We start from the raw sequence: 17,669 nt of genomic DNA on the forward strand, positions 1-17,669 counted from the left end.
TGGCCCAGCATCACTGCCCCACTCACAGCCACGGATCCCAACAGGAGGAAGGAGTCAGACATTTCCAAGACCAGCTCCCACCTGGGATTTTGTACTTTCCCTTTGGTTGATGCCACTAATACTGAGATTTAAACTAAAAGCTCAGCCATCAGGAAGTGAAAAAGTCCCACTTAATTTATATACAGCTATTACTTTGCTACGAGAAAGTCCACATTGATACACACTTTTAAACAGGCTTGGACAGGCTTCATCTGACACAATGCATGTTCATTCCTCAATAGCAGTGGTAGGAGTGAAAATATTGGGGGGGATGAAAAGCAGAAGCACAAACAGTTAAAAATAATGAAATATGAAAACAAGACAAAATATAATAATGGAAAAGAAGGAAACACAAGGTTTGAATGGGATATACAGGGCGTCACCTGTGGAGAGATATGGGACATTTATGATTCCTGAAAAATGTCCATAAAAGCACTTTCACAATAGCATCCTTTAGTGCTTGCATCCTCATACTGTAGATGAGAGGGTTCAGTGCTGGGGGAACCACAGAGTAAAGAACTGCCACCACCAGGTCCAGGGCTGGGGAAAAGATAGAGGGGGGCTTCAGGTAGGCAAACATGCCAGTGACGATTAACAAAGAGACCACGACCAAATGAGGGACACATGTGGAAAAGGCTTTGTGCCGTCCCTGCTCAGAGGGCATCCTCAGCATAGCCTTGAAGATCTGAATGTAGGAGAGAACAATGAAAATAAAACAGCCCAAAAACAGAAGACTACTAAATGCGAGAAGTCTAAGATCCCTATGGTAGGAATGTGAGCAGGAGAGCTTGAGGATCTGGGGGATTTCACAGAAGAACTGGTCCACAGCATTGCCTCGGCAGAGGGGCAAGGAAAATGTATTGGCAGTGAGCAGCAGAGCATTGAGCAACCCACTGCCCCAGGCAGCTGCTGCCATCTGGGCACAAGCTCTGCTGCCCAGGAGGGTCCCATAGTGCAGGGGCTTACAGATGGCAACGTAGCGGTCGTAGGCCATGACTGTGAGAAGGGAAAAATCTGATGACATCAAAAAGACAAACAGAAATTCCTGTGCAACACATCCCATGTAGGAAATGGCCCTGGTGTCCCAGAGGGAATTGGCCATGGCTTTGGGGAGAGTGGTGGAGATGGATCCCAGGTCGAGGAGGGCGAGATTGAGGAGGAAGAAGTACATGGGGGTGTGGAGGCGGTGGTCGCAGGCTACGGCGGTGAGGATGAGGCCATTGCCCAGGAGGGCAGCCAGGTAGATGGCCAGGAAGAGCGCGAAGTGCAGGAGCTGCAGCTCCCGCGTGTCTGCGAATGGCAGGAGGAGGAACTCAGTGATGGAGCTGCTGTTGGACATCTGATTCTTCTGGGAATGGGGATCTGTACATGTAGTAAAAGACAATGAAAAGTTAGGACAGGTTTCTCTGAGTGAACCCTGTGCCATTCCTTGTAGACCTCCCCCTGCCATACTCAAATGCTTTTTGTTTCTCTGCTGGAATCTTTCATTTAGCTCCATGACATGAGCTTCGTTTTTAAGGTTCAGTGTGCAATGAGGAGCAGGGGCCTCTGCTGCTGGTCTTGCGAGGGAATCAGTCCTGACCCAGTGCAGGGAGTACACAGGAACATAGCAGGAGGGTAAGGTTTTATTTTCAGATTTTGTCAGATGAAATCCCTTCTTACACAAAAGAGCATAGAATCACAGAATGGCTCGGGTTGGAAGAGACCTTACAGATAATCCATTTCCAAACGCCTTGCCATGGGCAGGGATGCTACCCACTAGGTCAGGATGCCCAGGACCTCATCCAACCTTGTCCTGAACACCTCTAGGAATAGGACATTCACAGCCTATCTGGGCAATATGTTTCAGTACCTCGCCTCCCTCTGAGTGAAGAATTTCCTCCTAATCTCTAATCTAAATCTCCCCACTTTTAGTTTAAAAACATTCCCCGATCCTGTCATTATCTGATTGATCAAAAAGTAGCTCTCCATCTTTTTTATAAGACCCCTTTAAATACGGAAAAGCTGCAGTGAGGTCACCCTGATCAGCCCCAACTCTCTCAGCCTTTGTTCGAAGGAGAGGTGCTCCAGCATGCTGATCATCTTCATGTCAGCATGTTAATATCTGCATTCCGGTGCTACATAATGTAGTTGGCAGAAAGGAGTTTTAGGGGCAATTTTTTATACACATTCTCTTCCCCCTCTTCATGCCCAAACAGTGTTCTCTGAAGTCAGAAATCCTGAGCATTTCTGCTGCACTCACAGGGAATGGTTGTGAGACCTGAGAGGCAAAGGGATTCCCTGTGGCTCAGAGCAGAGTGAGGGAGCTGGCTGGACTTGTCTCCAATGGCCCAGAGCTTTTGTAGATGGAGGGCAATCATATTTATGTTACCCTGAAAAGAAGCCAGATGCTGCTGAGACCAGATGAATCCACTGCCAATCTGTCAATGCCCAGCCTTTCTCAAGGTACCTGAACAAGGTCTCAGCACCACACCTCTAGCCAAGGACACCTATCATTCATTTCACCAACCCAACAGTTGCATGTAGCATCTCTCTGCTTCTTCCCTGGGTTTCACATAACACAGAAGTGCTATGGAAAAGATTTGCATCCTGCAGGACAGCTCACAGATTGAAAGGACACCCCAAGGAGATAACCAAATGACCTAGTGATGATCTTTCATGAAGGGAAAGTCAACTCTCTCCCCATCCTCACAGATTGCATTGCCCACAACCCCCAGGCAGCTGACCCCCTCTGCAGTTGCAGCACAGGTGGAAATGGGCGCATGGCTGGAGAGATGCACCTCTGCTCTGCTGGAGCTCTGGCTGCAGAAGACATGCCCCATGCCTTGGACCCATGGGCGTGAGGGCAGAGGCTTTTCTGGGTGGGAGAGGAGGCAAGGGGGCATGTTCAGAGGAAGGGGTCTGCACTGAATGGAAATAATAAGGAGTTTTCTGATGAATTCTCCCTCTGACAAGATTTCTGATTAACTTTCCCCTCATTCCTTGATCATACCCCTGATGCCTGAAGGTTTTATTTCTGGGAGTTGTTTCCCTGTCTCATGTCTTATTCCTGTTTCTGCTCACAGCCTCAACCAAATCTGTGTGCAGTAATCTTTGCCCTTCAGAAACCTGCCTGTATGCAAGAGACTGCCTAGGTGCATGTGCATCTTTGCAGGTGGAAAAGGACCTGTCAGAAAGCCCTGCTGGGTTCAGCAAAGTTGATGCTGTCGCTTTCAATATGAAGAGGAGAGGCTGAAGGTACATTTGGGGCAGCTCACAAACATACTGATCCTCAGAGTTACAGTTCAGGAGTCTCAGCAATGTGCTCATACTTACAGCTCCTCTTCCATTTCTTCCTGCTTCCCCTCCTGTCCAGTAGAGTAGGCAATTGAAAAGAGGGCAGAAAATCCCTATTTTGACCTTGTTTGCTTGGGAAATGCCCTTGTCATACAACAGAGCTGTGAGCAGGCTGCCCCAGGCAGCAGCCTCCCGCCAGCAGCAGGACCCTGCCCTGCCGGGGGGGCTCCTTCCACCCGCAGCTTCTCCCCGCAGCGCCCTGGGCAGCTCCCCGGGCAGGCTGAGTGCTGAGCCTGGCAGGCGGCAGAGGCCCTGCCCCGGCACACAGCCCCTGGGGCACAGCAGGGACCCTGCTCTGCACCACAGCCCTGGGCACCCCTGCCTGCACCCGCGGCTTCTCCTTCCTCCAGGAGCTGCGGCTGCATTGCCCTCCAGCCAGAGACTTACCGGGGTCAGGGCTGGCAAGTGTTCTCCCCCAGCGAGCTCTGTGCATCCTGCCACTTCTGCCTGCCTTTACCCACTCTGTCTCTGCAGGCAGTGCCCCCAGCCCTGCTGCGCTGGGCAGAGGAGCTGCTCCTGGGCAGAGCTGGCTCTCTGCAGCGCTGCCCGCTTGCCAGGAGCTCCCCTTGGGCCCAGGAGCCCGGCCCAGCTCAGCAGCACAGGCCCAGCCCAAGGCCTCCCTTGCTCTGCCCCCCACCAGGCTCCCTGCCCATGGCCCTGGGGCTGCAGGGGAACCTGCTGGGAAACAGCCTCAAGGAATCCCTGGGGTTCCCTCTCTCACCTGGCACACACACTTCTTCACACCAGGGTCATTTCTCCTAGCAGAAAACCAATTAAGTGGAACAATCACATCTCCTTGTCCCAGTATCAGTTAGGACATGAAGTCATGGTCAGGGACTGATCTCCTTCATCCCCACTTGAGGAAGGAATTCAGCAGAGTCAGTCGAGGCATCTCATGCTGCTTGTTATTCCTGGGGTTGGAAGGGGTCTCAGCTCCATCCCATGTCTGCCACAGACCCGCAGGAGCTGGGATTCCTCTGGCCTCAGTTCAGGTGTCCACAACATAGGCAGCTTAATGCGAATTACTGAGCCACGATAGCTCCTTAGTGGAGATGGAGGACAGGCAGGAGCTGTTCAGATGCAAACATCTGGTGAAATTTATGGTAGATCCTCTGCGAGTCAGGTGGAGGCATTCCTTTGGGTAACTGAAATGGCAGCAGATGCCACATGTAGGACAACTGAACCTGTCCCTACTCCTTATGTGCAGGGCAGCCTGCAGAGGCTGTCAGCAGAGCAAAAGGAGTCATGTGTCACAGGGAGAGCTAAACCATTTTCTTCGTCTTCTACATGCCCCATGGCTGTAACGGCTGTTGTGTCTCAGACATCTCCACAGGGCCTCAGCTCTCACCAGCAAGGTCTCCCTGCCCTTTGTGCCTTGAGGCAGGACTCTGCAGGGGTACAACAGGTGGTGGGTGGGGACAAAATCACTGGTTACTTTGCAAAGTCCACCCTTAACAGTTCATGGGACCTTAGGGCGTGCATCCACGGGTACAGGGAGAGTGTTCTGGCCAGGAGGTACTGGTTCCTTATGATCCCAGGAAGGGATCGGACAGCAGCATTCAGATACTGTAAGAGATCATTTATCTGCTCTTAGAGCTAAGACTGTAAGGAGAGAAGACTATAGATGACCTATTGAATTTGGTGTGACTTCATTCTAGACACAGTACTCCACTGTTAGTTGCAGCTCTCCATTAGACATTTGCACTGACCCTATGGGATTATTAAAGGGTGAACAAATTTTGCTGATCAGTCCTTGGCTCTCCAGTTAATGAATCAGCATATATGTGGTAATCAGGGAGTCTCGGATAGTGCCATATTGCCACTGGTGCACCATTTGGGTAGCTACTGGCACTTCGACCCTCAGCAACCCCACAACTGAAGGATCCTGTGAGGGACCAGGCAAGGTAGAAAAGTGTTTAATGTGCATAAATCACCATAAATCACCTCCAGCATGGCCAATTCCACCAGATATGGGCTGCCTCTCTCCCTGGTGGTCCATTTGCCTGGGTGACATACAACATCTTCCTTGAAGGGATACCTTTCCTTTACACCTGACAGGAGTTGCCTCAAGAGAGTGAGGATTTGTGCCCCCTTTCCAACTGCTTTGTCAATGCCCCCTTCCCTGGGGAGGGATCCAGCTGCTTGGCATCCCTGTCCTCTAATTCCAGGCTACTGGCCTTGTTATCCCAGTATCAGAGCAGCCAGGTGACAATGTGCTGGCCTACATGATGGCTGAAATCTTTTCGCACATTTCACAGCTCCCCAAGGAACAGTGATCAGGTGCTTACTGATGATTTTATGTTATCTCACTCTTCATCCACCTGTTCCTCTGATGGCCCTACTTGGGTGTAGCCTGCCTCATCTTCTTCTTCCTCCTTCCCTGTATGAGTAGGAGCTTCTTTCCTTGCTAAACAAGGTGTTTTTTTCTCACGTATACGTATGACTGATACAGGCACAGGTTGGTTTTTTCGTCATAACATGAGGCAGCGTTACCCAGTAGAGTAAACTAATAACCAGAAACCAGCCCCCAGAAAGCCCCCAGCACAAGAGGAAATACACCGAGTACGTAATGTGCTATCTAACAGAATTCTGACGCAAAACACAACTTTACTACACCGAGATTAAAAAATAAATAAAAAAATACACCTTGTGGTCAGCAGCTATGAAGCAGACATAATGCTTGTAACCATTTTATTTTAACATGATCTGGTCATATCTGTTATTATCTCAACCCTTTGGGCCCCACGCAGGACCCATTCAGGGAGGAGGGCATCCCACAGGAGAGACCCAGAGAGGGCAGAGATGGATTGTCAAGGAGCGGTGGAGACAAGTGTCATGGACTGACTGCAATCCCCATTCCCCTGCACCACTCAGGGGAAGGAGTTACAAGAGGCTGGATGGGGGGAATGGTGTTTTTAGTTTGCTTGTGGTTCCTGCTGGTTGTAGTCCACTGGTAATAGGCAATAAATTCTATTAATCTGCCTACGCTAAGTCTGTCTTGCCCATGATGATAACTGATGCCCATGATGGTATTTGGTGGGTGACCTCGTGCTCTACCCCAACCCCTGAGCTCTTTTCATTCTATTTTCTCCCCCTTTTCCTTGTAGGTTGGAAGTGAAAGGGCAGTTGCCGTGGAGTTCACCTGCGCAGCTGGATAAAACCACCACAGTAATGGACATGGAAAGGGTTCAGCACCAGGACTGTGGCCACCCAGGGATGGCATCTCAACACCCAGGACATGCTCTGCTAGCCTGGCTGCACAGAAAAGAAGGAACAGAGGTTCCCCTGAAGGGAAGAGGAAGGCTTGATTTCCAACACAGGCATTTCTGGCACATCCCTGAGAGGCCTGGGGGAGCTGCAGGCCACAGAAGTCTCTGGGACACCAGAGGTCTTTCCTCCCAGAGACAGATCCCAAAGAGGCACCAGCTCCCAGGGAAACCTTGTCCCCATCAGGAGAAGTCTGAGCCATGCCCAGAGGAGCCCTGGGGCTCAGGGCAGCCCTAGCATCAGGACCCAGGAATCCTGACTGCCACATTGTCCCCTGAGCCCAGAAGGACCCTCAGGCAGGGCTCTTGCAGCAGCCATCAGCCCTATCCAGCCTCCTCCCAAAGCCCTGGACTTGGAGCTCTGGACAGCTGACAGCTCCTGTTCCACCCCTTGGGAAGGGGCTCCTGACATCCTCACCTTTGGAGGAGAGCTGCAGGAGCACTGGAAACATGGAAGTCAGGTTGGAGGTGATAGTCGCACTCCAGCAACCCTCCATCTCGCTTGCTGCTGGCCCTGAGCTCAGGACAAGGGATGCCCGCCCTGGCTCCTAAACCACAGCTCCTCTGCAAGGTGCCCCTGCTCCTCCGCCCGTCAGCGAGGGTCGCCCAGTGCAACCTTGCTGCCTGCTGCCCCCACTCCTGGCCACAGAAGGACAGCGGTGGGGAGCACCCAAGTAGTGCCCAGCAGGGACCAGGCCTTGCAGGGAAGTGCCGGCACTGCCGCTGCTCCAGTGACGATATCCTGGTGATGCAGTGCATCCCCCTGTGACATCAGCACGTGTCATTTGAAGGCCTATGAGGTCATCAACATGGAGACGGCGCAGCTTGGGAGAGAGACGAGAGATTTCCCTTCTTGTCCTGAGAAACAGTCACCTCCCTTCTGCCCAGTTCTTTTCCACAGGAACTTGACAAATCCACCAGGAACATCTCCAAATGGTGACAAAGGCCATTGGATATAGGAAATGGAGCGCTGGAGAAGTCACTGCTGTCCTCCTGCACCAACACACCTCTGCTCTTGGAAGCCCTTCCAGGAAGGTGGGGTTTGAGGCTTGTCCTGGGCCTGGGCTTTTTTCAAAAGATGGGAGTGAAGACACCTGGGATGCAGCAGCCCCTCACCGTGCTTGAACTCCACTGCATGTCCCTCACTTGGAGAAGCAGGATGTGTTATATGGAAGGAATTGCAGCACACGCCGGGATCCTCCTTCTGGGACAGCCCATGGGGCTCTGTACTTAGAGATGGCCTCAGCACCATCCCCTGGTCTGCCATGCAGGAGGCAGAGGTGGTACACGAGGGAATGGCAAACATACCCTCAGCACATCATTGTGAGGGAGAGGAATATGGCAGCACTACAGATGGAGAGGAGAGTGGGGAAAATGGTCTGTGATAGGCGTGGTGCACTCCTCAAGGCTGCTACCCGTTGGCCATGGCCATGAGCCTCTACAGGAGAAGGCGCCCATGAAGAGGTTGAGGTGGAGGGGCGGCCTGCCCCTTGCAGCCGGGCTGCCAGATCTGCCTGCAGGAGACCACTTCTGCCTTTGTGTGCACAATGAAGTAGGAACCCATCCCGATTTAGGATCTACTCTGGGTTCTCTCTCAGAACTTGACCAAGTCTCTCATTTCAGGAGACCTGATGCATGCTGAAGGCAGGACTACTGCCCCTGACTGTACTGCACACAGATGTACCTGGTCCCGTGTCAGCTGCACCATGTCAAGTGGGCTGCAGGGAAAGACAAGAGTGAGAATGTGCAGTTCTGTGTGTACGGCTGGGCCCTGAAACCTCATCTCTTTCCATGTGCTGAAAAGCAGCTGGACTACAACATGCATTTGGCAAGGGGAGTGTCAAGACACAAGTTTTCCTGTTTGCAAGTCCCAGATCCCAGTGAACATCACCTAGGCTGGCCCATCTGGCAGCTGTGCTCAGAAGCTGTCTCCAAGAAGCCACAGAAACCATCGGGAATGTTTGCACCCAGCAGTGTCCCTTTCCTGTGACCGTCCGAGTGATTAAAGGCCCCCAGGGTGACATGGAGTCAGTGAACTCAGCTTACTCCAATGGCTTCCATAAGACTTTGTCCACTTCTTCAGCCTGACTGCAGCCATTTTCCTCCTGCCATGCTGTCGCCCTGACTGACTCACATTTTGACCCTCATCCACAAGGGTCCTCCCAATCTGCTGCCCAATCCATAGAAGAGATCGATGCATCCAGGCAGCTTCTTTCATGCTGAGGGCAAACCCCTGTTGATCGTCCCCGCTTGTCTCTTCTGAAGAATCTGCACCCATCCAGCACGACCACACTGTCACCCTGACTGGCTCTCCTCTGACCTTCACCCACAAGGGCACCCCCAACCTGCTGCCCATCCCATAGAGGAGTGGCTCCTTCAAATGGAGGACAATACCCTGTTATTCAGCCCTCCCATCCATATGTCCCTATCCAGCACAGCACCCCAAGCTGAGGGACCTGTCCCCCAGCACCTCATCAGCTCTTCTATCAATGTCACAGCCCTGTGACAGGAGATTGGGATCCATCTCCTCCTGCCTGTTCCCCAGGCTGAGGGCATTGTGGCACATCTGGACTGTGTGTCCTGCTTGTAAACAGGACAAAGAAACAGAATAAAGAAAGATGATTCCTAGCCTAAAAGGAGAAATGATCCTGCTGTCAAGAAGTGGACACGAGTCCTGCCTGCCTTCCTGCCTGCCCCGTGCTGTCAGGTGGCTGTAGCAGAGGGGACCCACAGCCAGCCCCTCGATGGGGCTCTGCCAGCCCCTCGCCCTCCCCTCTGCAGTGACGTCATTTCTGCCCAGGGGCTCTCTGATGCGCGGGATGATGTCATAGTGCCTGCCGGCCAGCCCTTCTGAGGGCCAGTCAGGCTGCTGCAGTGGCAGTGACCTCACTCCAGCCCCCTCCCCACGGCCTGCCTCTCCCCTTCCCCTCTCCCCTCTCTGGACCCCGGGGTGTCACGCAGTCGGTGTCACGCAGCAGCTTTGCAGTGGTGGCCTCCGTGGTGGTGTTGCCAGGGAGGACATCTGCCCCTGAGCCAAAAGGACCTACTACTGCCAAGATGCATTTGGTGTTTCAAGCTGTCACTGGCAGAGGTCTTGCAAAGTCTTTCTGCAGTTGTGCCCAGGGACCTTCACTCTATGGGTCCTGGGCTGGGGCTCTCATTTCAGACGAACCTGCGTCGGTCGTGGCACAAGAAAGACGCCTCTTACAGCTGTGCTCCGCATCCTCCTTCATGCTAGGGCACCACTCAGTGTCCTTCGCTCTGCTCACAGTGTTTGTCTTAGCTCAGGGATGAACCGCATTAGATCTGCCTGAGTCTTCTGAGGCACAATCCAAGGCCTATTGCCTGCTGCACCTACAGCACAAGAACCATTACTTTCCCTTACTGTGCAGATTGACCTCATGGGTCTGTTCATATTAATCCCTCTTAATTTCCATAGTTGGAAGGGGACATATTCCCAGACTGGGGCAGGCTGCTGGGCTCTGCCACAGCCAGTCAAAGTCACCCACCCTTGAATCTTTCAGCCTGAGTTTATCACACATGATCCAACACGAGTTTCTCGGCATCTCAATGGCTGTTTCAAGTGTAGTTAACTCCAGGAATTTACGGGTAAGTGTGCCAGTGTAAGATAGAAGGGGAAGGTCCCACTGTCCCAAATTAAGGAGGAGAGCTAAGAAAAACAGGACAAGAAGTGCGAAGTCAGTAAAAACAAAAATCATGAACCTCTACTCGTGAGAGAATAAGGAAAAAAAAAAAGGAAAAAAAAAGGAAAAAAAAAAAGGAGAAATTACCAGTTGGTCAAAAAAAATGTGCATATATGGCATAGAAGGGCATCGAGTAGGCTGTGAACCTGCAGTACTCAGCCAATGAGGACATGGGGGAAATCAGGTCATAGAATCATAGAAACACAGGGTTGGAAAGGACCTACGAGATCATCTAGTCCAAATGTCCTCCTATTACCAATACTACCCACTAAGCTACTAAATCATATAACATAGCACCTCATCCAGGTGCTTCTTGAACACCGCAAGGGACAGTGACTCCTCCACCTCCCTGGGCAGGCCGTTCCAGTGCCTGACCACTCTTTGAGAGAAAAAGTTTTTCCTGATATCTAATCTAAATCTCCCCAGGCGCAACTCATGGACATTTCCTCGAGTCCTATCATTAGTTATCTGGGAGAAGAGGCCGACCCCCTCGTCATCACAACCTCCCTTCAGGAAGCCTTAGAGAGCAAAAGTGTAGGTGTTGGGTAATAGGGAATACAAGGTTATGATAAACTTTTACTGTGCACTTCTGCTTGCAGGACGCCCGCCATTGCAATCGCGAATAAAATAGCTTTGCAGAAGATCCTGTCTGAAGAAAATTATTGAGATTTTTCTCACAGCCAGGATGCGTGGTGCCAGCACACAGGAATCCCTCGCACAACCTACAGACTTGTCCAGGCCATAGTCTCGAGTTCCCAGACTGCAGTGGCTGCCTTCCAATGACTGTGACTTATGTTATACTCATGGAATCACAGAACCATAGAATCACGTAGATTGGAAAAGACCTCTCAAATCATCAAGTTTAACCATTTACCTAACACTGCTACATCTATCCCTAAACCATATCCCTAAGCACCACACCTATATGTCTTGTGAATACCTCCAGGGATGACCACTCCACCACATCCCTGGGCAGCCTGTTCCAATGCATCACAACCCTTTCAAGGAAGACGTTTTTCCCAAAACCAAACCTAAACCTGCCCTGATGCACCTTGAGGCCATTTCCTCTTGTCCTGTGTCTGGCCCCAGTACTGAGCCCTGGGGGGCACCCCTTGTGTGTGGCTGCCAATTGGATTTAACTCCATTCACCACAACCCTTTGGGCCCAGTCACACGGCCATTTTTTTTACCCAGCAAAGCTCATGCCCATCCAAGACATGAGAAGCCAGTTTCTCCAGGAGAATGCTCTGGGAAACAGAGTCAAAAGCTTTACTAAACCCTAGGTAGACAACATCCTCAGTCTTTCCCTCATCCACCAAGTGCATCGCATTGTCATAGAAAGAGATCAGGTTCATCAAGCAGGAGCTGCCTTTCATAAATCCATGCTGACTGATACCAATCACCTGGTTGTGCTGTATGTGTCGAATGATGGCACTCAAGATAATCTGCATCATAATGTTCCCCGGCACCAATGTAAGACTGACAGGCCTGTAGCTCCATGGGTCCTCCTTTTGGCCTTTCCTGTAGATGGGCATCACATTTGCTAGCCAACAGTAAGCTGTGACCTCCCCTGGCAGCCAGGACTGCTGATAAATGACGGAAAGTGGCTTGGTAAGTACTTCTGCCAGCTCCTTCAATACTCTTGCGTGGATCCCCTCTAGCCCCATAGACTTCTGTATGACTAAGCGGAGTAGCAGGTTGCTAACCATTTCCTCTTGGATTAGGAGGGCTTCATTCTGCTTTCTGTCCCTACCTACCAGCTCAGGAGGCTAGGTACCCAGAGAACAACTGGGCTTCATATTAAAGACTGAGGCAAAGAAGGCATTAAGTACCTCTGCCTTTTCCTCATCTCTTGTCACTATGTTTCCCCCCATACAATTAAGGATGGAGATTCTCCTTAGTCCTCCTTTTGTTCCTAAGGCATTTATAAAGACATTTTTTATTCTCTTGCATGGCAGTAGCCAGACTGAGTTCCAGCTGGGCTTTGGCCCTTCTAATTTTCTCCCTGAACAGCCTCACAACATCTTTGTAGTTCTCCTGAGTGTCCTGCTCCTTCTTCCAAAGGTCATAAACTCTCTTTTCCTTACTGAGCCCTATCCAAACCTCTCTGTTCTGCCAGGCCAACCTTCTCCACTGGCTCATCTTTTGGGACATGGGAATGGCTTTTTCCTGTGCCTTTAGGATTTCCTTCTTGAAGAGTGTCCAGCCTTCCTGGACTCCTTTGCCTTTCACAACTGCCTCCTAAGGGACTCTGCCAACCAAGCTCTTTAACAGGCCAAAGTCAGCCCTCTTGAAGTCCAGGGCGGCAATTATGCTAACCCCGCTCCTTACCTCTCCAAAAATCAAAAACTCTATTAATTCGTGATCGTTATGCCCAAGATGGCCTCCAACCTTCACATTCCCCCCAAGGCCTTCTCTGTTCACAATCAAAAGGACCAGCCGGGCACGTTCCCTGGTTGGCTCACTCAGCAGCTTTGTCAGGAAGTTATCTTCCACCCACTCCAGAGACCTGCTAGACTGATTCCTCTCTGCTGCATTGTCTTTCCAGCAGACATCTGGGAAGTTGAAGTCTCCCACCAAACTGTATTTTCAGTAACCAAGTCAGTATCAGCCAGTGTGTGAGTGGCTCTAGGACACTGGACACACTCCAGGTATTCCAGACTTTGATTCAATAACCTACAGCGCTCTAGGACAGAAGTCACAGAACACAAGCCAACATGTCAAAGCTCTTTTGTTTTTGTATAAAGCATTCCCATACTTCAAACTCACCTCTAGAAGAGTCCGAAACACTCCAGGCACCCACAATTGACATAAGCAATGGCAGCATTACTGCAGGCTGTTGCAAGGAGTCCCAGAAGTGCCTTTCCGTGATGACCAGCTCTGGAGAAGGCCTTGGGTTGCTTAGCTTGGATGGAATGCCAGTGGATATTGGAAAGCAAGAGAACCAAGGCTTTGCACATCTCTGGGCCCCAAGGGCAGATGCCACTCACAGACATTGCCTGGGTGACATGTGGCAGCGATAGCTCCTGCCGAGAGGCAAAACCCCTCTCTCAACAGAAGGGATGAGGAACAAAGCCTTCATCCCATTTGGCTGATCTCACAGTGATACCCAGGCACAAAGCTGCCAGGCTGTCACCATGACTGTGGCAGTGTGCTGCTCTGTCAAGCAACAAGAAGCATTTCAGGGAATCCAGCCCTAGTGCTTATTCTGCAAATACATGGCCACTTTTCTGACCCTGTCCGGCTTCTCATGCATTTGACACTAGAAAGAAAAGTTGGTGTCTCCTTCCTAGGGAGGAATAACCCCAAGCACCAGTACAGTCTGAGTAGAAGGGGATGATCCCCTCCCTTGACCTGCTGGCAACACTCTTCCAAATGCACCCCAGGATCCCGTCGGCCTTCTTGGCCACAAGGGCACAGTGCTGACTCCTGCTCAGCCTGCTGTCCACCAGGACTCCCAGGTCCTTCTTTGCAGAGCTGCTTTCCAGCAGGTCATTCCCAGCCTGTACTGGTGCTGGGGGTTATTCCGCCCTAGGAAGGAGACAGGACCCTGCACTTGCCCTTGTTGAACTTTATGAGGTTCCTCTCAGCCTATCTCTCCAGCATGTCCAGGTCCCTCTGGAGTATCAGCCACTCTTCCCAGCTTTGTGTCATCAGCAAAGTTTGTGAGGGTGCACTCTGTTACATCATTCACTTCATTGACGAGTAAGTTCAACAACAGAGAGGAACTTCGGCACATCCCGTAGCCCTGCACAACCAGGTAGGGCAATTCCTTCTGCGGGAATCAGTCAGCACAGTGTTTAGAGAGGGCCAGTCAGTGTTTGCTTTGTCTGCTTCCAAGTGTGTTCCCCAGGAGGGACCCTGCTGCCTTCCAGGAGCTGTGAGCCCAGGAGCCCCAGGGACACATGAAGGGAGCCTGGTGGAGGGCAGAGCAAGGGAGGCCTTGGGCTGGGCCTGTGCTGCTGAGCTGGGCCGGGCTCCTGGGCCCAAGGGGAGCTCCTGGCAAGCGGGCAGCGCTGCAGAGAGCCAGCTCTGCCCAGGAGCAGCTCCTCTGCCCAGCGCAGCAGGGCTGGGGGCACTGCCTGCAGCTGGCACAGGGAGGGGAGAGAAGGGAGAGAGGGGTTACTGGCTGAGTGGAGTGAGGGGATACTGAGAGCTCGCTGCGTAATCAATGCTTGCAGCACATTACAGGGTAAGTGGCAGAAGGAATTATGCATCAAGGCAAGGCCCTGAGGGCTCCCTTCTTGTGGGCCGACCGCAGGCTATGAATCCGGGGGTGCAGGCAGGGGTGCCCAGGGCTATGGTGCAGAGCAGGGTCCTTGCTGTGCCCCAGGGGCTGTGTGCTGGGGCAGGGCCTCTGCCGCCTGCCAGGCTCAGCACTCAGCCTGCCCGGGGAGCTGCCCAGGGCGCTGCGGGGAGAAGCTGCGGGTGGAAGGAGACCCCCCGGCAGGGCAGGGTCCTGCTGCTGGCGGGGGGCTGCTGCCTGGGGCAGCCTGCTCTCAGCTCCACAGCAGAACCAGGATGTATCCAAGGGGACTTTTCATGAGCAAGATCAAAGCAGGGATTTTCTGCACTGTTTTTATTTTCCTGCTCTTAAAGTAGGGAATGGCAGGAGGGTTGAATAAAGGAGCTGTCAAGTATGAGCACATCACTGAAACTCCTGAAATATACCTTATAAGATAAGTATGTTTGTGAGCAGCTCCAAAAGTGCCTTCAGCCTCTCTCCTTCTTATGCACTGCATCAACATCAACTTTGCTGTATCCGTCAGGGGTTTCTGAGAGGTCCTTCTCCACCTGCAGAGGTGCACATGCATCTAGGCAGTGCCCTGCAAACAGGTAGGTTTCTGAAAGGAAAACATTACTGCACAGAGTTTGGCATGGGTCTGTGAGCACAGAGAGGGAAAAGACATGAGACAAGGAAACAGTTTCATAGAGTAAAACGTCCAGGAAGCAGGGACAGGATCAGGGAGAGGAAAGTAAAACCAGAAATGTTGCCAGTAAGAGAATTCATCAGAAAACTCCATATTTTTCCATTCAGTGCAGACTCCTTCTTCTGAGCAAGCCCTCTTGCCTCCTCTCCCACCCAGGAAAGCCTCTGCCCTCACGGCTGTGGATCCAAGGCATGAAACACATCCCCTGCAGCCACAGCTCCAGCAGAGCAGAGGCGCATCTCTCCAGCCATGTGCCCATTTCCCTATGTGGTGAAGCGGGGCTGAGAGCAACTGCCCAGGATTGTGGGCAATCATTCAGTGAGGCTGGGGAACGAGTTGACTTTCCCTTAATGAGACACTGTCATTGGGTGAGCTGTCCTGCGGGATGCAAATCTTTTCCATAGCATTTAATGTCATCAGAGAAGAATCAGATGCTGCATGCAAGGACATGTTGTTGGGCTGGTAGAAGGAGTGATAGGTGTCCTTGGCTAGCAGTGTGGTGCTCTGACCATGTTCAGGTTACCTGGGAGAGGGTGGACATGCAGTGGCAGGGGGTTCCTCTGCTCTCAGTAGCATCTGACTTCTTTTCAGGGTAACATGAAAGTGATCGCCTCAGTGTCCAAAAGCTGCAAGTGCCAGGCAGCTGGGCACAAACCCAGCCAGCTCCCCTCACCCTGCACAGTGAATCACTTTGCCTCTCAGGTCTCACAGCAATTCACTCTGAGTGCAGCAAAAATGCTCAGGATTTCTGACTGCTCTTTAGGCATGATGAGGGGGAGGAAGGTGTGTAGAAAATAAATCCTTAAAGTCCTTTTTGCCACCCATGTTCTTTTGCATTGGGACTGCAAATACTGACAAAATATTCTGAAAATAAAATCTAGCCCCCCAGTACATTCCCATGTACCCACTAATTCCTTGGGAAGTGCTTCCTTGAGAATCCATGGGCAAATGCTCCTGTTCCTCATGGAATATTGAACTTCATGAAATGAAGCTCAGATCGTGGAACCGAATGAATGTTTCCTTCATAGAAAGAAAATACTGGGGAGTATGGCAGAGGGAGAGTCTATGAGAAATGGTGTAGATTTCACTCGGAGAAGCATGTCTTATGTTGTCACTGTATTTTCCTTCCTGTACAGGTCCCCATACCAAGGAGGACCAAATGTCCAACAGCAGCTCCATCACCGAGTTCCTCCTCCTGCCATTCGCAGACACGCGGGAGCTGCAGCTCCTGCACTTCGCGCTCTTCCTGGCCATCTACCTGGCTGCCCTCCTGGGCAATGGCCTCATCCTCACCGCCGTAGCCTGCGACCACCACCTCCACAGCCCCATGTACTTCTTCCTCTTCAACCTCTCCGTGACTGACCTGGGCTCCATCTCCACCACTCTCCCCAAGGCCAAGGCCAATTCCCTCTGGGACAACAGGGCCATTTCCTACTCAGGATGTGCTGCCCAGGTCTTTCTGATTGTTTTCTTCTGTTCAGCAGAGTATTTTCTTCTCACTGTCATGTCCTATGACCGCTACATTGCCATCTGTAAGCCCCTGCACTATGGGACCCTCCTGGGCAGCAGAGCTTGTGCCCAGATGGCAGCAGCTGCCTGGGGCAGTGGGGTTCTCTATGCTCTGCTCCATACTGCCAGTACATTTTCTCTGCCCCTCTGTCAAGGCAATGCTGTGGACCAGTTCTTCTGTGAAATCCCTCAGATCCTCAAGCTCTCCTGCTCAGATTCCTACCTCAGGGAACTTAGACTTCTCACATTTAGTGGTCTTGTGTTTGTGGGGAGTTTTGTTGTAATTGTACTGTCCTACATGCAGATCTTCAGGGCTGTGCTGAGGATCCCCTCTGAGCAGGGACGGCACAAAGCCTTTTCCACGTGCCTCCCTCACCTAGCTGTGGTCTCCCTGTATATTAGCACTGCCATGTTTACTTACCTGAAGCCCCCCTCCATCTCTTCCCCTGCCCTAAATCTGGTGATGGCAGTTATGTACTCAGTGGTGCCTCCAACACTGAACCCCCTCATCTACAGCATGAGGAACCAGGAGCTCAAGGATGTCATTTGGAAAGTGTTTTCATGAATGCTTTTTAGTATTCATGAAGTTCCCATCTCTCTTCCCAAACGACTCCCAATATATCCTGTTCCAGGTTTGTTTTGTTATTGTCTCCTTAATAATAACTGTTTAGTTGATATTATTTATTGTTTTATTATGTATTTTAGTATTTATTCTTTTGCTGTTCCTAGAAAACTATGTGGTTTCCTCCCACTGATACTGAGGAATGACTTTGCATTGTCTCACCTGAAGCCTGTATCAAAGTCTATCTTAAAGGCTTTCTCTGACTTGACTCTCCCAGAGCAGCTCTGTAATAAAATGGGATGTCCCCAGTGTCCTGCCTAAAG

The 17,669-nt window shown here is 51.4% G+C and overlaps 2 protein-coding genes across 2 annotated transcripts; one reads left to right on the forward strand and one right to left on the reverse strand.

Annotated features, from left to right (window-relative positions):
• Positions 1-251: 251 nt before the first annotated feature.
• LOC136787176 (olfactory receptor 14C36-like) lies at positions 252-1,465 on the reverse strand. The gene has a single exon (XM_066984308.1). The coding sequence runs from the start codon at positions 1,463-1,465 to the stop codon at positions 419-421; it is 1,047 nt and encodes a 348-aa protein (XP_066840409.1). The 3' UTR covers positions 252-418.
• Positions 1,466-16,434: 14,969 nt separating this feature from the next.
• LOC136787220 (olfactory receptor 14C36-like) lies at positions 16,435-17,349 on the forward strand. The gene has a single exon (XM_066984353.1). It carries the CDS (start codon positions 16,435-16,437, stop codon positions 17,347-17,349), a length of 915 nt encoding a protein of 304 aa, XP_066840454.1.
• The last annotated feature ends 320 nt before the right edge of the window (positions 17,350-17,669 follow it).

This window comes from Anser cygnoides, chromosome 28 (assembly GCF_040182565.1).
Source record: "Anser cygnoides isolate HZ-2024a breed goose chromosome 28, Taihu_goose_T2T_genome, whole genome shotgun sequence".
NCBI lineage: Eukaryota > Metazoa > Chordata > Aves > Anseriformes > Anatidae > Anser > Anser cygnoides.

What these genes read in the sequence shown, in the direction of transcription:
- LOC136787176 (XM_066984308.1), bottom strand. Translation starts at nt 1,465, where the DNA reads ATGGCACAGGGTTCACTCAGAGAAACCTGTCCTAACTTTTCATTGTCT.
- LOC136787220 (XM_066984353.1), top strand. Translation starts at nt 16,435, where the DNA reads ATGTCCAACAGCAGCTCCATCACCGAGTTCCTCCTCCTGCCATTCGCA.